Raw genomic sequence first — 20,402 nt, 5'->3', positions numbered from 1 at the left:
ACTCTTTATACAAACCATTGATGTTAGTTTCAAAGATTACACACACACCTCCACCTGTAAGTACTGAAGAAACATCATTGTAAAAAATGTACCTCATGCAATTCCACATAGACCAAGCTACATTTTGTGATTTTTCAGAAGTTTTTGTACAGATTTAGTTGTCCTTGATGATCAAAAGGCATTATACAGAAAGGGGGGAGAGGGAAGGGAATCAATACTATTTGGTTTTCTCAGTCATCTCTCTAAAGACAAAATCTCAGTTCATCATTCTTTACTTTTAGCCCTCTACCTCCTTGAGCTTCTTCATGCAGGGGAGGAATAGAAATGCTCAAGTTAGCATACGATAATGACCAAATGCCTTTTTGGATAGCACAGAGTTAAATTTTACTAATCCACTTCTAAGCATTTCATCTGTTAGCTGAAATTTATTTATTTTTTTTTTAACCTTTCAGCAGCAAGTAACACTTCCTTTCTACACCAGAGAAAATAAAACTGGCACAAGAGGCTAGGGGATACTGCTGCAGGAGCATACAGCCACCTTGAGAAATCCTAACACTTGGAAACAACGGCTGTTTGGGATTAAAAAAAGACACTTCTTAGCAGCATCCCTACAAAACTTGCCTGAGCAGATGACAGTACTGTTTTCAGCAGTATTTTTAGCTCTAGTTCCATTTCAGTGTTCTCAGCTGTAACATAAGCTGTTTGTTTCCATGGATGAAGGCTTGCACATACGCTTTACAAAGCTTCAATCATTCTCATTCACAATACCGTATACAAGACCAATGCTTGTAAGATGAATGTGGAAATTCTACAAACTCCAGCCAAATGCACTGATTCCCACTCATGCTGTCCTTCTGAAACAGGAAATGGTTCATTACAGTAGAATTTCGTAAAAGGCATTTTTCCAAGTCTCATCATCAATTTCTCCCAACCATAAATGGGGGAAAAAAAAGCAAACACACTTGTATACATTTTACTAGGTAATAAATTGGGAATGAACAGTGCAAGTACTGACAATAAAAAACCCCAAACCCTCAGGTAGTCAAACGTGAAAAGTCTGGAGTATGAAGTTTCTAATGTACATTTGTGGTAAAGCCCACTCCACAATTCTTGAACAGATCTCAATATTTCAGCCTACTTCTAAATAGCAAGGAAGAAAGGTAACTAACAGGAGATATAGTAGAAGCTAAGAATTAATTATTCTGGGAAACAATAAGAGCTTTTTCAAACCAAACAAGAATATTTTCATTTTTAACAATATAAGACATTCCTGAAAGTGTGCCTGTAAACCCTCTGAAGAAATTATGTATATATAGAAAACATGTATTAGCCTGGAATTGTGCAAGATAAGCTTACTCATGCAAATTTCTTCTATCCTATTATGTGTTAGGATAGATTTTAGTACCTATTTTTTTCCCTAAGGTTCAAACACCTGTCCAAGGTACCTTTATATTCACCTTACTGGGTGAGACTTCTAAAGCAGCACACAAGTTAAAACAAAAGAATCTACAACTGAGAAGTTGTTTGCTGAATACTGTTGTAAAAACCAAAATGGAAGTTTACCAATTAAAATATCAAAGTATCTTTACATTTCTTTCAGCATTTAAACAGAAAAACTGAATTGCACAGAAGGTAATTACCTAGTTCAGGTATATCCTTATGGCATTATGTTAGCACTGTCCAAATGTCTGCTGATCCAACCTTGAGAATAAACTTGATAGAGGACCTCATTATCATCTTAACAGGAAAGACCAACCTGCCCCTTAGCTTATGTGGTTTGGGTTTTATCATCTTGAAACTTGCATTTGCACTTACGTGGAAACAGCATATGAACCAGGAATCTTGACAGAATGCTAACCTTTGTTACTCAGTTTGAAAGAAAACACTTCTAGAATCAAAATAGAAGTCCATATACCACAAAATGAAGCAGCAAGCGAAACAAAATTTTCTTTACTGTAGAGCTACTAAGAAGTTTCACAGCCAAATTAAGACTAAAGAGTTTTAAAATAATTTATTCAGTCACATAAATACTTTGTAACATTTTCATGTTCCCTTTTTCATATCCTTGGCACACAATATAGCTCTTAACTTTTACAAAACTAGTGTAAACATCCATGGAAAATAAAATGAAAAGGAAGCATGACATACATAAAAATTCAATAAATAGCAAAAGGAGTGAATAATTGAAGGAAAATAAGTAATTCTTTCCTATAAGGACCGTGTTATTACCCTCGAATACTTAATTGAAAGAACTTTTCATTTTCAAAAAATAGCGACTTAAAACTCTATTTTCATCTTTCTACCTTTGTTGCATTTAATCAGATACATGATACAATTTAATAAGTTCAAATTCTTGACTGCACAACAGCAATTCGATGCAATTCTATTTGAGGCATCAACAGTTTTGGTTCACATACAGGTTACAAACCAGTATTCGCAAGTTAATGGTTTTGGACAGTACAACTTCAAAACTTCCAAACACACTTCTGACACGACATTAAGATTTTCCTTAATGAGCATTAGTGTATAATCTGTTTTTGATAAAGACTACATTAGACAGATGCTGCCGGACACCTGGGTAATGTTGAATGTGGTTGAACCAACGAGACACATTAAGGTATTTCTCCTTTTCTTGCACTGTGAGGTCCACCTGCATGCGGAAGAAACACAAGGCATCAATAAAACAAGGCACTGCATCATGGGAAAGAAACACAAGGCAGCAATAAGACAAGGCCCTGCATCATTAGTGTCAAACATGCGGTAAGACAAAATAAAAGTGGACAGTTTTATAGCTGATTCCAGCTTGCATAAAAAGTTGTTACAGTCCGGCAGTATCTATCTTAACTTCCCGTATGAAAAATCACAACCCAAAATATGGATTTACTTTTAATTTACTCAAATGAACAGACCTGGAGGGTGGAATATATATTTGCATTACAATGATGGGTTAAAAAGGGTGTTAGCCTGCTTGAATTTAATGCATCTGTCTATTTATGGGGTTAGCACACATTACTGGGGGTGCAGGGAAGAGTTCCGCAACAGGCACTAGCCTTTCACGTTAATCTAGCAGGCAGTCTTATCAGTAAAGTAACTGCTTTGTATTTCAAGGTGTATTTGTATACATATAAGTACAGCAATATGGTTTTGTTTGTGTTTTTTTTTTTTTTTTTTTTTTTTTCCAGGCAATTTCAGACTGGATAGAAAAGTTGAAAGTTGTTTTCTATTTTGAGCAGTGGTCATACAATAGTTACTAAGAAACAGCATAGCTTAACACTTAAATGTTCAGACGTGCTAGCTCACATTGGCAGCAATGGAATGCTTCAAATTACTACAGTAAACCAAACTGGAAACCTGTCCATACTTCATAAACTTATTAAAGTACTATCACTTACTCCTACAGTTTAAGGTCCTGTTGTGCTCTCAAGTCAACAGCATATACACTTGTTTATTTTAATCCAAATCTAAACAGCTGCAAGAGCAGACACGAAGAAGCCTCCAACTACGATACAGGTATTCCAACAGCTCCTTGCCACTGGAATTGTGGCCAAAATTAATCAGAAGCTTCAAACCTACCTTTACTTTTTATTAGAGGACTGGCTTAGATGAAGTCACGTACTATTACAGATATTAACTATATCTTTTAAAGCCACTGAAGTTCACATCACCAACATCCTCACTGAAGTCTTTTATTACTTCATAATTAAGCCAGCTGCAGAAGAACTATTTCTATCCTCTATCACCTGCATTACTACTCCTTGATTAGCAATTTTAGGTCTCCTCATTACTCTGTTATGAAGTCAGCTTATCAGTTTAGACAATCATGTGTTTCCTCACATTAATCCACTACAACTGAATTACAAATCAGGTTGTCCTCAAAACAGACTACAAAAACTGCATCAGGAACAAATGTGATCCTCACATCAACTGCCCTATCTCATCTCACCAATACTTAAACAAGCAGCATGGGATTCACTTCATTTTCAGTTAGCTAAGTTACCCATCAAGCTTAAGTTAGTCATCTTGACAACACCTGCAGTCAATGAAAGAGGGCACACCTGTAGAGGATAGTTTTAACAGACAAATCATAGCTAGACATGCCTAATACTTCTCACATTTAGACTTCTAGAGCTAATCAAGCTTAATCCCCTTCTCAAAAGCTAAACAGATGGCGTATTCCTTATGCCTTGTTCTACAAATACCAGATTTTATGGATAATGCAGGTGCACTGCAAATTTCATCTTGGGCACAGGACACCTGGAAACAAATGTTGCAACAAACTTTAAAATCACAGGAAGAGCCATACACATTCATTTACTCAGCTGTTTAAGTGAAAAGCTGGCATCCAAAACTAACTCTCATGTTAAATTTTACCTCGTGCTGCACCAGCCCTTTCCTGAAAAAGAGCTGTGTGTAATATTTGCTGCTTTTCCTGACTGTTCTTTCACACAGCCCAGCACTTGGCTAAGAACTGTAAAGATTTAAGTACATAGTAGTAAAAAGAAAATATAGATATATCTTAGAAGATGAGCCATGGGAAAACCACTGAGGAAGAATAATTTCAAGGAGTTGCAGGAGGAAGGAATTCTAAACCAATGCCACATACCATTAAAACTCTATTAACAGGAAGTTAAGAGCACAATAACTGCAGCAACAACCAAAAATCAGGGATCTTGCAGCTGCTCCTAAACCCAACTAGCTGTTCTTATAGAACTGACCTGCCACAATACAAGCATAGCACTGCACATGTATTTCCTCAATAACTTCTACAATTTTGAACTGCTATGAACCCCAGTTAAGCAGCATGAGAAAATCTGAGTTTCTTCCTGCTGGCATGGAAATGTAAACACTATTCCTACAGCTGCATACACCAACAGAAGTGCACAGACAAATCAATTAAAACACAGCCACATATTATTTTTGCTGAGCTAGAAACATAGAGGAGTCAATCGGCATTAGCCCAGTGGAAGAGAATGACACTGATAAGGCGAAAACTCCAGAATTTTTAAATGCATTACAAGAAGAATGGAAGCTATTAAAATGTAACACTGAGTGCTTTACAAATTGCCTCAGCTTCTGCAAGTGCAGGATATCCATGACAAAACCTCCTATGCAGTAGCATTTAGGGGAAAATGCTTTGATCATCTGCAGTTTGTTATAATGGTAGTTGGAAGCTAGTGTTTGGTATAAAGTTGTAGAACCATTTACAAGTTAACATAGCACATGCAAAGAGCAACGTGTATTCTAAGGCCATCTAAAATTACTGAAAATGAAGAAAAATATTTAAGTATGAGCAGGTAATAAAAACACCGTTAGCTTTAACTGTCAGTTGTGCACATGTAAAGTTATAATTACAATGCCCTTTTACAAAGTCTTTAATGGGTAAGCACTGGGTTATGAAAATGCTGAACTAAACTTCAGATTTTGCAGCAGGTACAGTATTTCCTCCCATAATTTTACACTGACAATTCTCAATCTTCATATTTCCCTGATGTAAATAAAAAATAAAGTCTGGAAAACTAGTCTTCCTCCGTTCCGTCAGTGTAGTGAAAGAAACATCCGAAGGGCAAAACAGATAGCTACTCTTAATAACAAAACCCCTTTCTGTACTCTAGGCACAACAAGCAAGATATTTTTACTTATTTACATAATGTACTCCATCAGTGAAATATATTAAAAAGCACTTTGTGGCATGCTCTACTTTTTACTTGGAACATAACTCTTAGGTTAATTGTTTAGAGATCACTTCCATGGCGTTTTTTACAACATTGTTAGATGGGTATCTTCTGTTCTTCCTCATTAAATTAGATAATTCCCCCAAGTTAAGAAAGGCTGCTGTTCTGCTGTTAAAATAATTATTTGCTATTAAAGCAATTATTTTAATAGCAAAGCAGCAGACACTCAATTTGACAGGCTTTTTTATGTCATGGGGAAAAGAAAAAAAAAAAAGAATAAAGTCTTTTATTCTTCCACCACGGTGCTCACAAAGGGTAACCAAGGTGGTCATCATACAACACAACTAGAAGAGTTTCTGGAAGAGCTATAAATATACATGCTTTAATTATATTTGCTTTCAGTTGCACTGGGGATGGAGGCATAAATTCCCATTCCCACATCCGGAATGTGCACGGAAAGTCTAAAAATACCTGACTATATCTCAAGTTCTTCAGCATCAAGAATAAGATACAATCTCACTTTTTAAATTTAGCCTTTAGATATGGAGAATGAAAAAGATGGAAAAAAAAACCCAATCCCAAGCTGAACAGTTTATTTCATGAAATACATGCACTTTCACATAGTTTTGACTAATTTTCTGCTGTTGAAGGAACATGCTTAAAATTAAGTCTTCTCTTAAAAGTTAAATTGGTTTTCTATTCAGTTTAAGTACCATTTCTAGCATAATTTTTCAGAAGGAAAGCCTGTTACCTCATTACTAAAAGCAGTGTATTAGCGAATATTAACAAAAATTCACAGCAATCTGTTTATTACAGGAAATGTTCATTATGGAAAAAATAAGTGGAAAACAAGCTCCTAGTGCATTCTTATTTTAGTTCAGTATTAGTAGTTCTGATCTGAGGAGAATAACTTTGTTTTGTACTTGATTGTTCTTGATTTGACCCCAAAACTTTGACTGAGGCACCTTCCATTTGCAGATCTGAATTTCACCCATAACTTACTTTCTAGGCCTTATTAAAGAAATTTCCAAGTCAGACATACAAATTTGAGACTAACTCTTTGGTTCTGACAAAGTTTTGTATTGATTATTTCTCTCAAATAGAACTGGACTTGTGCTGTTTGAAAATACATATAAAATATTGAATAAAAACATAGGGAAACAAGTTCATTACCACAGGGGGAATTTAATGCTTACTGATTGCTTGAGCTATCCTTGAGCAATGCTTCCAAATTCATGTTTTCTGTGCAATCTATGCTTTAATCTAGTAGAACTTCATTGTTCATTATACTTATCCACATATGTACTTAAGTAATCAGAGTGTCTAAAGACAACAACATTTATATCAGATACATGGAGACATGGAATTACATATGACAATGTAAATCACATTGATTTAAAAAAAACTTAGTATCAAGCATTACACTTTTAGGGTGTTTGACCTATATTACGATGCAGAACAACAATGTATACAATTTAGTTCCTGCGTTATTATTACAAGTGTGTTTCTAGACTCAAAATAAACTCAAGTCTGCACAAAGCCTGAAACACTACCTGTGAATCTGATTTTCACTCATTAACGAAGGTGGGAGGAGGGAAGTAATGCAAAGACGTATGATCTATATTCAGAAACACTCCAAAAGCAAAATGAAACTGGGAGTGAAGAAGGACTGAGTGGTCTTAAAATCATTTCCAATTAAAGTCACACCAGAAGATTTTTAATGTTTGAATAATACTTGACTCATTCAGGACAACCATGGTCTGCCACTAATACTTACAGTATTTTGTTACTAATGTCTGTGCTAGCATGTAGTTGTTAGTCTATCAAAAGGTAAGAGACTAAGCCTGAAGATCATTATCAGTAGTATTTTCAGATTGATGTTCTAAACAACCTGATGGACAGCAAGAACTGTGGGTCTCCCTCTCTGTGCCTCCCATTTCTACCTTCTCTCTTGAAGGATTAGAGGAAGTATTTATTGGTATTTTGCACAAGGCTTAGTTGAAACAGTGATGCATGTGACAAACTGCTTCACTAGACCACATCACTTTAAGTGATAGAGCAGCTCCCCCCCCACAAACCTTAGGGCAGCGCTGCAGCTTTGTACGTGCTCTCCTCTCACTACAGGAAAAACAAAAAAAAAAACATCACAAGATTCTACAGTTCAAGTGTTTACCTTTATGGTTAGGAACCTGTATTAATCATGTCTGAAACCTTCAAAATACATGCAATTCCTAGCTAGCAGCTTCTAAATTTTCCTCTTTATTTAGGATAGCCATCCCATTATTTGCCCTTTATACCCTTCCGATTCAGAAAATGATCTTCCATGAAGTCAAACATTTCAGAAACAGATGCTGTACTATAAACTTGTCCCAAGTAGTGTCTGGATGGTTGCAGGCACCCAGGAGCACTAAGTCATTTGTTTCTACCATCTGTTCTATTTCCCAAAGCAGTAACTTGTAGCTTATCTTCTTGATTAGGTGGTCTACACTAGAGCAAACTCTAAATTTAAAATATGCTTGATTTTCCTCTGCCTAAGTTCTTTTCAAAAAAAAGTATCATTTGAACTCATACTCTCCTACAGCATATACGGTAATTTTTAGAAAGTACTTACACATTTTTTTTTGTCTACATATCATATATGAAAGGTAACCCATTCTGACACTCTAGTCAACACATCTATCCTACTACTTAAGATATTTTACAAGGCAAATATGGTTTAACAGAATTAATTCTAGGTGACTAACATGTTTTCAAAAACCTTCTGAAATGAAGTTTCCCTTCCTGCTCCTCTGCTTCATACTTTCTCATTTGAACTTACTCCTCAACAGTCTAGAGTTCTCATTTTTGGTAGTATTTCATTACTTGATCTTCCCTCCCCTTCTCTGCCTCAGCCTGCCTTTTGAAGTCTACTCTTCTTGCACTCTTCAACCAGAGTCCTATTTTCAATGGTATAACATAACCATTCACCCAGTTGATTGAATTCACTGATTCTCAGACACACATGCATGTCAGAGAGACAGCTATTATCTCTGTTACGTAGAGGCAACTGAAATTCAGAACACTAAAGGTAATACACTTATTTTAATATTTAGCTATGGGTCTGTCAAAAAGAAGTAAAAAAAACTAAAAGCAAAAAAAAAAAAAACCCCAAAAAACCAACCTCTAACAAAACTCCACAAAAACAAACCCACAACTTAAACCCAAGTTTTATTTCAAGTTTTTGTACGAAATATCTCAATTTTCATTCTGTGATTTTCACTGAGCAATTCAGTAGGTCAATTTCTACAACAATAAGCTGCTCTCTAGATAAACAATTATGACAGCTGTACATATAAAAATAATTCAAATAACACTTACCATGACATGATGCAACCCATAGTACATCAGAATGTCTGCCAGGGTAAAAATGTTTCCTGCAAGGTAGACTTTATCTTCAAGGTGTAAGTTAAGATCCTGAAAATGAAAAAGTCATTGTATTGCTGTAGTACTGACGTCATAAGACAAAATATTAAGGAAATTGTTAAAAATAACAGAAAACTTCCTCTGGAGACCATGCACATAAAATAAATGCCAGCTTTAATTTATCCCTATTCAGCAAAGAAGAAAATAAGTGTCAAGATAACAAACTATCATCCTTCTTTGACAGCGAGGATTCAATAAAATTTAAATGTTGCTCTCTAAACTCAGTACTAGCCAGTTTGCTGCTAGCACAATTTTTTTATAATTCTTCCCCTTATATCCGCTCAAGTTTTTGTAAATACAAGTGTGATTTATTTTATATTCCAATCTGACACCACACAAATATTTTCAAGTCTGTCTTCTTGGCTCCAAATCACTGGAACTCCAAAACCAAGACTTTTTTTATTGTTAGCACATATGACTCAAAAGCATTGCTGTTAAGACATTTAACATTTGATAAGTGCAAAATACAGTTCTACAATCAAAGGAGGGTGCATTGCTTCTCCAGTAGCAGCTTCTCCTGTCCTCCAGGACTCAACGCAGTCTGGAACTCTTGGTATCATTTGACACCTACTTTTATTAACGTTGAAATCACTGCTAGCAACTCTTATTGACTGATACTGTCAATTCAGTTGTTGTCCAAGTCCCTTCAAAGAGAACACTGCTTCAGCATTTTAAGATCATCTCTCAACTATTCTGTATCAGAGGCTAAGGGTGGGTAGCAGAAGGCTTCCATTTAGGTTCAGTGAGTAATTATTTCAAATCTGTTCTACTGAAAGACCCTTTTTCACATCTTTTTGTATGCAGTCATTCTCTGCTGCAAACCAGGGGGCTGACAGACTTATTCCTTCTCAAGTATATCACTTCTGATAATACAAGCAATCACACATAACCTCTACCTCCCTCCTCTTCTCCACATCTTACCTACTTCTCATTCAACTGATGCATCTTTCTGTCCCCTACTTCACTTTGAAGAAACACAGCAGCAAAGTTACCTACATTAACCCTGATCCTAGCATAAGCAAGCTTTCGTTTGTGTAATCTGGAAGCTCTCCCTGTTAGTATTCCTTTGCTGAGGAAACAGGAGGGAATTTACTACAATTTTTTTCAGTAAGCAATCTCCTTAAGCCACCCCTTCCCTGCCTCAGAAACAGAGGCAAGAAACTCAAATATAACTAACATTTTTCAAAATGTCCCTGAAACAGTTTTTTGGTCTCCATTACAGTACATTTCATTTTAAGACAACCTTTTATTTATTTTAGAAAAAAGTCTAGGGCAAAGAGAAGGGGGCTAATAATTAGTGAACAATTTAAAAATTATATTTAGTCATTGTCAGATTACAGTTTTGTGGTTCCATAATTTTACTGATAGAGATATCCTACAGTGCATATGTAAAACCAACCCAAACACAAAACTAAAATGCTGAGACAAAGACATCTAACCCTGTATTTGATTTTAACAAGTTTGATTCCATTATGCCACCTTATTCTTTGATAAGCTCTTCATGACAGAACTCCTGTACTTCTGTAGTATTTAAACATCCTCATGTCTGCTTTGATTTCTTTTATTAGAGCAAATCGGGGAAAAATATTAACCCCTGCATAGTTAAAATTCTGTAAGGTCATCTGCCCCTGGCTATATAGCTTCTTTTCTTTAAACTGGTTTACTGCTTTGTTCATGTTAGTAAGCTCTCAGATTACTTTAAGTATATAACTACCATTCTGTGGAATTTCATACACATATCACAAAGGCAAATGCAACGTTAAGAAAATGTCTGTAGGAAAGAAAACCCCCAAATATACCCAGAGATATGTCCACTAGGAAAAAAAATAAATTGTGAAATCATCTATTGTGACACAGATTCTTCTGACCAGTATTTTTCACTTTGATTAACCAGAAATTCAACACACAGTGAGAAGTAACACCACTGAAATGATATCCTCCCTCCCCTCTTTCTTCTTAGTCCAAGCTACAGACTCAGGATTTCATAAAGTAAAAAGCTCATCATTCATGAAGGCACAATCAACACATTTATTTCCCTGCTCAAAATTTTATACTGTGCATGTATACACAGTATACTCATCAAATTAAAAAAAAAAAAAAAAATCCTAAAAATTTAAAGGCAAATAAACCATTACAGTGTGAACAATTATTTACCCTGGTTCATGAAATTTGATGAAGTCAGTTAACTGAACAAATGGAATTTGGCAAAAATGGCTTAGTCTTGGATAAATTAGTATTAATTTTCAATTTTTTTTTTTTAACATGTGCTTTCCTTCCATAAAATACAGTCAGATTTCATCCTGTAAGGCAAACTAATTCAGAAACGTACAATTCTTTTAATGTGCACTAGGCACATCTAGTTAATCTTGCCTCATGGGTTTGCTCCCCATAGATGATTATATTATTGGCTGACAGCCAACCATGTAAGAATTCTGTGTCAAAGTCAAGCTTTCGTAAGTGACCATGGTATTAAACTGAACTAGTGTTCCTGTCCTGGAAAGATTAATGAAAACATGAACACAAAACTGTATCTGAGTGTCTATTACATCCAGGAGACTCAGGTCCGTCATTTGTACCACTGTCTTTCATGTACTGAACATCACTACTTAAACTGATTACATATATACAATCCCAATATTAAATGACTGAAATAGACTTCAAAATTGCTTGGAACTGTATGAACTTATTGTTGCAGTCCCTCAGGAAGCCCCTTGTCAAATTTCAAACAGGTATTTAAGGCATAACTGCAGTCTGATGCACTAGTATACAATGAACCACCACGGCAATTCAAATTCCATTTTTGGGCATAAGGGGGAAAAAGCAACCAGAAGAAGAGATGTTGCATTATTCATGGGCTAACTGATGGATTCCCATTTCCTTGTTTTATGGAAAAAAAAAAAAAAGTCCAATTTACAGCCTGTATCTGGAGCAACAGCTCAACACACCCCACCCACAGCATGCTTTTGGCTACCCCACAGTATCACTTATTATCTTTTAAATAAGCAATTTAATTATCTGTAATCCAATTCATCCATTAAGGCAAATGAATCCCTTCCAACCACCACAAGTCAAGACAATAGCTCAGGTAAGTAACAGCTGCTTCTTACACGACACAATAGCTGACAATGGATCTAATCATACTGATACTGTTTTGGGTATTTTGTCCACAGCACACCACTAGTGTGTCTATGTATGTCCAGCACATACTGTTTGTGCACAGAAGCACATCCTTGCAATCAGCAGTATTCTCAAGGTCATTTATACCCTAAATGCCTTTATATCTCATCATGCAAAGACAAAGAGCTGAGCACTCCCAAATGTGTCAGGAAAGCCTCTGACGATGCAGAACTCAAGACAGGATGCTGCAGCCATACCCAAGAAAAGTAGAACTGCACTGTTGGGGCATAGGCATATTTTTAATTCTCACGCAAGACTTCTCTAACTGGCAAACTATGAGCTAAATCTGGTCTGGAAGGGTATTACATTCAGCATACTGAGTTTCCTCTAACAGACAGAAGAAAAAATACTCAAGACACATTGCTCAAGTAATCAAAATAGAATCTTTTACACCTGCAAGTGCACAAAAATATCCTGGTGCTAACAGAAAAGGGAGAGAAGTGAACACAAGATACTTGAAGTTTCGTAAACACTTGCTGAACAAGCTTGCCAAAGTGGGTAGGCATCCCATTTAGAAGTCTGCCAAAAAACAGTGTACAAGAACTGTGATTAATGGCATGGGCAGAGTATGGATTAACCTGCTTATGTATTTGTGGAAACAGTAATTTTTCAATCAAGGATATTAAATAAGAATTGAAACTCTCTTACTCAGATTTCTAATTGGATTTCATGTTTATAGGCAGACAGCACAGTAAATTAGGACAAAACTAGTTGAAATCATGGAACATTTTTTGTTTAAGACACTGAAAGCAGAACACAAAAATTCTTTGCTATAATTATCCTTCAGAATCTAGAGATTTCTATAGCAAGCTCACAGTTATTTAGCATATGCCCCTGAAGATGTAGTAGGGAGGAAGAACTCTTAAGTTTCAAATACCTAAAACTGTCAAGGCAGACATTCAAATCTCTTCAGTTGAATTAATTAACACCTAAGTGGACACTTGATGGCACAAGTGTTTCACAAACATTCAATTCCTTCCTAGAAGAGTAGAAAGACTGCTAGTTATCAGGTACAACTCCTCAGTAATTTTCCAGTTTTTCCCATGAAGCTTCATTTACCATTAACCAAATATCAAAGAAGCAAAGGAAAATACTCTCTCATCCTGTGGACAACAAAGTTAATATAATGCATTAGATATTATGCTATCACCACTATTAACAATCGTGATTCCCTGCGTATATGCTGAAGAACAACCCAGAGGTACTGCTCCTGTTTCTTTTGTTCAGCACAGGAGCATAAATCAGAGACCAAACTCCAAGAGCACTTTCATTGGTCACTTTGAACAGTATGGCATTTGCTCTGAATGAAAATAAAAACCTGGTTGAGATGGTCTGGCTACTTCATGATTGCTTTCATGCCAAGTTAAGAGTCAACACACCAGCAAGAACAAGTTAAAAACCTATTTTCCTAAGGCCAACAGAAACCCCTTCCTAATCAAATTAGCAAACATTAAACCAGTTACTGACATTTTTCAGAACCACATCACCTCAATTAAGGGTTAAACAGAGACAGCCTAAAGTTTATAGCAGAAGTAACTGAACTGTTTTTGGCAGCTTATTATAAATCGTGGCTCTAGGCTGCAGCTGTCCCAAGACTGCCATTGTGTATTCCAGACACGTTGTAAAACTACAACCTCAGATTTCCCTTCCTATTTTAGTTTTTAATTTTTTTTCACCCGTACTCCCTCTTGGCATAGTATACTTTAATGGTAGGCTGCCTCTTTTTCTGATTAATCATGGTAGCAAGAGAACAAATTAAAAGAAAAAAAAAAATCTTAATTGCTATACTATGAAATTATTAGTGCTGGAACAATTCCACAGCAGCCCTGTGTCAAAATAAATTCTGGTTATTCAGCATCTGCAAAGAAAAAAAAAATCCACAGGAAAATTTTAAAGTTGTAATATCTATCAGATAATACTTAAAGGCAGAGATTCTCCCTCAAGTGACGCCATTTCTCAGTAAGGAAATTTCGCTTTGTTTGGAAACACTTGATTTATCTACATATTTGTGTTTCAATATATTGTCTTTTCTACACTGCCAGTGCTTCTAAAACTAAAACTGAAAAGAGATATCAGCTTCAACATGAAACCATCATATCACTGTGTCTGGTTTTAATACCCAAATGCAGTTCTGCAGATATTCACACGTGTGTGCTGACAAAGAAGGTCAGCACTTAAGCCATCCAGAGCACATGTATTTTGTTGTAACAAGACAGAAAACTTGCTTTTGTTTCTTGTATAACAGAAGAGCAAGAAAAGTGAATGGAAGTTACTTATTCTCATATGGTCTTCTCACAGTTTGGGAAAGAACAAAAGGCATCACCAGTTTGTTTCAAAAAATTACTGAAATTATGAAATACTTGTCATAAAGTTTTTTTTAAAACAACATTAATTAGACAACAGGAACCTCTGAGGGCCATCCAGTCATACATACCACCTGTTCAAAGTACAGGTAAACCTGAAATTAAACCCCGATTAGTCAACGCCTCCTTCAGTCAAGTTTCAGAAATCCCAAAGGGTAGACAGTTTTCATGCAATATCTGTAGAGTAACCATGACTATAAAGGCTTTCATATCATTTGCATGTACAAAATAAGAGCAGTTATGTTACAAAAAGAGAAGCAATATAAACAAACTGATGCTTAACCAATGGAAGACATTACATAGCTACAATGAGATCTCAGTAACTCAGATTATCTGGGGCATAAACAAGAAAAATGGTTCTTTAGAGCTTTCACCAAGTTGATCCTTGTAAAGCAGACATGACATTCAAAGTCCTAAAGATCAAGGAGGCTGTCAGTTTGAAAAGGACAACACATTACTAACAAGGTTTTGCTTGGCACAATTTTAAGATGTAAGATCTTCCTTTACTAAGTAACACAACATGTTAACTCCTGAATGCTGTTTCAGCTTATCTTTAGTTTCTGCAATAGTTCTAGTTGACTCAGACTTGCCACACCTAATAGAAGTCAGAAGCATTAAGACTCTGCTAGCCTCACGTAAAATCAACCCTCTTAATACCTCTCATGTCACAAAGCTATTTCTAAACCCAGACTCAAAAGTAGCACTGAGCATTGCATACTTGTCATCTAAAATACACCTTTAAAATTAGAAAAAATAAACACTTCAAAACCTGATTGAATTTTACTAGTTTCATATACACTTATTAAACAGAGCCCTTAACATGTAACAGTGTAAATCAAACTTTCTCTTCAAGCTCTGTTCCCACAAGACTTCAAAAATACTGATTATCAGTCACAAGAAGGAGGAAATAAATTCTGCTATCTACTCCTTGCCATATATTTCTTGTTCGAATAACAGAGTGACCCTTGAGATCCTCTTTTCTGTTTCCACCTGCTTAAAAGAAAGTAAGCTTCAGACTACAAGAAGCATTTACTACAGCAGACTAAACCCTCCATATAAGGCAGCCCTATGTAAAGGGTAGTTTTGCAGAGTTCCTTTATGATTTCCCTTTTCAACACAGAAATTCTGTCCAGTAACTCCTTTTGATATCAGTATCAAGTACCACAACATAAAGTATGGCCTGTATTCCATAATTACCAAATCAGTAAGAATTGCTCTTAAAACAGTCAGAGCAGTGTTATCTTGAAATACAACCTCAACTTGTTTTTAACTGAAGTTTAGGAAGATAGTAGGAAAGTGCCATCTTACATGCCAAATACGAGACTAGGCAGCTGAACAACCTCTAAACTATCTGGAACACCCTGGGTAGTTTCCAGCGCTACAGCCATAAAATATTAAGAGCTCTGCTTCCCATACTTTACAGTTGAAGTTGTCTTCCCTCTTGTTTCAGGTTGTTGGGGTATTTTTGTCAAGAAAAGTGAAAAGCAGCAAGCAGAATAAAAGCCAGTACTGAGAGACACTGCCAAATCTTCAACATTTGCTCAGTTCTATTACTTGGTTGTTCACACACATTAGCACCATAACTTTCTTCAAGGTCTAGTCACTCCAAAATTCAGTGGCAAGGTAATTAAATACTCCTTACCTTCAGAATTATCCTAGTATCTTCTTTACTAGAGCTTCCATCTACTTGAGTCACTCTATATTCCAACCATTGCTGGACAACAGCTTTCTCTTCTGCAGTACTTCCAAGCAGTTGCTCTTTCTTGGCCTGTTTAACTAGGTAGGCAGCTATGGTCATTATTCCTGTCAGACCAGGTCCATTGTTTGTCTGAAGAACAGGAACCTAGAATAGAAAAAAACAAAAAAAAAGTGCAATTAGATTATTTTTATTTTTTTGTAGCTCTTCAGACGGATCTTTAAAGCAATATATTGGAATTTAGAAACATTGATACTAAAGGTCGTGATATATTCTCTTTTTATTCTTTGCGGTGGTATATTTTCATTTTTTATAGAAGAAACGGTATTGAACGTGCATAAGCCAAGATACCTTTAGCTCAAATTAATCAAATTCTGTCTCTATTAGCAAGAAATGGTATTGCTCATTCTAACACTGTCAGAAATGTAATTAACTAACTTTTAACTTATTTTCAAATTCAGGACTCAGACTTAGGATTGTAAAGTCAGCAGCATCCAATTTCTCTCTGAGCAGATCACAGCAGCAAGGCTTACCAAAATGCTTATTCATACTTACTATTCTATTCCCAAATGCTCTGACAGAAGTTAGTAATTCACTGATATCAGGGGAGGACAACACATGTCTAGCTTTAACAATGTTTTTGTTAGTGACACTAGCGCATACTAAGCTGTGCTAAAAGAAACTGAACCGCTAAGAATCAGAAATTAAGTGAATGAATTGAAACTAACTGCAACAGACTAAAGCCCATTCAGTCATTTACAAGATCAAAAGACAAAAGAAGCTGATTAAAATGCAATACTTTCTTTTTTCAAAGTATCTGACCACACAAAGGAGCCTCTATGTTTGAATTTAATTAACATAAAGTACAAGCTAAAATCATGATTTTCATTTTGCAGTTGTACCAAGACTCTTTGACTATTCACTTTTTTCTATCAACATGCAGTCTGGAAAACTACAGACCGATCTAGTTACTTGATTTTTCAGACTTCTGCTTTACAGCAACAGCTTTAAAACACCACTCAGGTTGTCAAATAATTAAGCAAGCTTTTGTAACCAAAGAATGCATATACTGATATTCAGGACTTTAATCATAAGCAGTAAAGTCAAGGGGAAAACCCCCTACAAACCAACTAACACAAGGCAACCACACACCTTCTTTTCTGTTATCTTTCTCCAAAAGCACCACCTAAAGGGCCTTACACATATGTAACACTTTCAGCCCCATATTACACTTTTCAGGCCTAAGATGCCTCTTAAACTACGGAACTTAACGTTTCTGTAAAAACTTCAAAACGCCAAGACTTCTACTTAAAAAACCCAAAATATTTAAGAGCAACAACTCCTCACTACAGATACCTTCTTAATATTAAAACCGTATCTTTTTCCCACGCAATTTAACCACACCAGCACAGATGTAACTTGCGCTGGCACAAGAAAAGCGTAGGGAACGGTGGTGTAAGAACACATTTTAAGCCGACATCCCTCCAACGCCAGGCAATATCCCTTCCACAGGCGGAAGAAAGAAGCTTCTAGAACCTACGAGTAGGTAGCGAGGCCCTACAGCCACAACTTAGGGCGGGTGATGAAGGAAGCGGCTCGGGGAGAGAAAATGAAACTCCCACTCAAGCGAAGAGCTGACGGAGCCGAGATGGGCAGCTGAGGCCGACACAGGGCGCGCCCCTCACGCCCCCCCCCCGCCCCGGAGAGAAGGAGCTTGGGTGGGGAGGGGGGTCCCAGCCACCGTCGCAACGGTGGTGAAGGGGATGATCTGGCGGGGCAGGGCCGGAGAGGTGGGAGGGGAAGCGGCGAGGTAAGAGACCGCTGGGGAAGAGGGTGGGTGGACGCCCGCCCGCTGCCAGCCCCTCCTCGCTCCCTTCACCTTCCGCTCCCCCTGGACGCCGTACTTGCTCCCTTTCGGCAGGCCCAGCAGCTTTTCCAGCAGCACCAACTCCTCCACACCCGGCCCCGGCCGCGCCGCAGCTGCCATCTTTGGCGGAAGACCACCTGGGAAAGGAAGGGAAGTGGCAAGCACCACCTGACAACAACCTCCAATCCCATTGGAAAGCAGAACCACCACACCTCCAAAGGAACCGACACTGCTATTGGCCTGAAGGTACCGGACAGCCAATCAGATGCTCGGCGCGTAGCCAACGCTTGCACTAAACCGCACTTTGCTTTGGAAACCGTTCGGGGGCGGCAAAGAGCGGAGGACCATGAATTGCGCATGCTCACAGCGTCTCCACCGCCAGCGTGGAGCACGCGGCAGGGCTAAGCCACGCCTCCAGGGCGAAACCTCAGCCGGGGGCGGGGCGAGCTCTGAAGGTCAGGGGGCCGACACCGCGTCCCTGGGGCAGTTGTTGATGGCCGGTCAGGGACGGGAACGTGGCGGTGTATTGTCCGCTCTCTGGCCAAGTCACAGGCGGTGGGGGCCAAGCGGCCTCTCAGAGCAAGGCACTTCTCGGCCGCCCCTGCCAGAGTCGGTTTTATAGCTCGGGATGGAGACAGCCTCCGTTTCCAACGGGAACAGCGGCTGCTTTCTTCCCGGAATGGGACAGGAGCTGTTGATGGGTTTGTCGCTGTGCCTCTGGCAGAGGACAGTAAAGGTGCGACCCCATCGCAGCCCCTGGCCCTTGGATGTCCCGGCTGCTGGAGACGGCCAGGGGCGACCAGACACTGGGGGCCCTCTCTCCGGCGTCCCGGCCTGTCCGGCCTCTTGCTGCCGGTTCTTCGATCGCTGGATGCAATGGCAGCGTGCTGTCTGTGGGCGCATCGGGGGGATACCGCTGGGCTAACGAGGCGGACGCAGCTCTCCCTTCGCTCTGGTATCTCGGGAACCGAGGCTAACGAGATCACACTGCTCGCCCGCCCGTTTACCGGTCCTGCCTTGCTCCATCCACCTCGTAAACTTTGAGCTTGTCGTTCGAGTGTATCCAAAAGCTGGTTTCAGAGAGCTACATTTTTGTGCTATTAAGAAGGATCACGCAGAACCGAGCTATTACAAGCACTGATCAAGGGCATCAAAGGAAAAGGAGGGAAAGAAGTGGGGTGAAGAAAAACATGTTAATGAACCACGGATAATGATAGCAGTGAAGTTAAGAGATAAACCCCACAAAATCTGGGCTGGCCGTGAAATAGCCTGATTTAACTCACCTTAGTGTAAATGAGATTTGTTGAAGACATGATTTAATCACCTTTCTAGTTGAATATATTCTGCTGTGGATGTCATACAGCTATGTCTGATCATAAACGTTAGAAATTAAAACAGTTGTGGATTGGCAGATGTATTTGTGCAGAATATCAAAGTGCAGTACTTGATAGAAGACTAATAAATACTACTGCTTTTACTAAAAACAACATGCTGGTCTTGTCCTGCTACTGACAGTTTCAAAATACATATTCAGGGCTATCACTGCATCAGTCATCTCAGATAAGGTGATCCTGATAAATATCCTGGTTCCTCAGTGAAACGCTTTATCTTGATACAAGGTGACATTTAGATTTGTACCTTCTGTTGCAGAAAAAGTCTGAAAGTGGCCACAGAGAATTCCTCTGAATGGGGAGCAATTCTGAAGTCATGAGTGGTTTTTAAGCTTTTTCAGGAATTTGTCCAATCCTTTATATTAACATTTGCAAAGCTCTTAATTTAAAAATAATAATAACAAATTGCTATGCCTTTAAAATGGTATTGCTCTTTGCAAAGTTTTTTTAGTTCCTCAGCTCTTTTCCTGCAGCAATATCTTGAAATGCTAGTGTTCCAGCTGTATTCTAGCGTTATAGCAATGAATGACCTAAAATTGTACAGAAAGCCTTCATTTTCAGTGGGGAAATTGCTAGACAGATTTTGCCATTTTTTAAAAGAGCTAGTTGATTGTTTCATTATTGAAAGATTTAATTTTCAATAATGAACCAACTATCAATAAATATATACCTACATTTACAGGTTATTATTTATATTTACAATTTTAAAATGCTTTGGAACCTAGAAGGTGAGACTTACCAGTGTGAAATGCGAGTATTGATGGATTGAAATGT

General features: G+C 37.8%; 1 protein-coding gene across 2 annotated transcripts; it reads right to left on the bottom strand.

Annotated features, from left to right (window-relative positions):
• Positions 1 to 1,996: 1,996 nt before the first annotated feature.
• EEF1E1 (eukaryotic translation elongation factor 1 epsilon 1) lies at positions 1,997 to 18,515 on the bottom strand. 2 transcript variants are annotated; one of them, XM_080612018.1, is made up of 4 exons: positions 18,250 to 18,515; positions 16,317 to 16,517; positions 9,030 to 9,125; positions 1,997 to 2,650 (listed from the first exon to the last, which is right to left on the bottom strand). In XM_080612018.1, exons 1-4 carry the CDS (start codon positions 18,355 to 18,357, stop codon positions 2,510 to 2,512), a joined length of 546 nt encoding a protein of 181 aa, XP_080468144.1. In that variant the 5' UTR covers positions 18,358 to 18,515; the 3' UTR covers positions 1,997 to 2,509. The 2 variants fall into 2 exon arrangements, with proteins under 2 accessions (XP_080468144.1, XP_080468143.1); XM_080612017.1 differs by lacking the exon at positions 18,250 to 18,515 and adding an exon at positions 17,727 to 17,868.
• Positions 18,516 to 20,402: the final 1,887 nt, after the last annotated feature.

This window comes from Psittacula echo, assembly GCF_963264785.1.
Source record: "Psittacula echo genome assembly, chromosome: 2".
In the NCBI taxonomy this organism is placed as follows: domain Eukaryota; kingdom Metazoa; phylum Chordata; class Aves; order Psittaciformes; family Psittacidae; genus Psittacula; species Psittacula echo.
This window is presented reverse-complemented; position numbering and strand designations above follow the sequence as displayed.

What these genes read in the sequence shown, in the direction of transcription:
- EEF1E1 (XM_080612017.1), bottom strand. Translation starts at nt 17,837, where the DNA reads ATGTGTTCTTACACCACCGTTCCCTACGCTTTTCTTGTGCCAGCGCAA. An exon ending in ACGGTTTTAATATTAAGAAG is followed by an intron (nt 16,518 to 17,726) that starts GTATCTGTAGTG and finishes TTTCTATTCTAG; the next exon opens with GTTCCTGTTCTTCAGACAAA. An exon ending in ATACTAGGATAATTCTGAAG is followed by an intron (nt 9,126 to 16,316) that starts GTAAGGAGTATT and finishes TTTCATTTTCAG; the next exon opens with GATCTTAACTTACACCTTGA.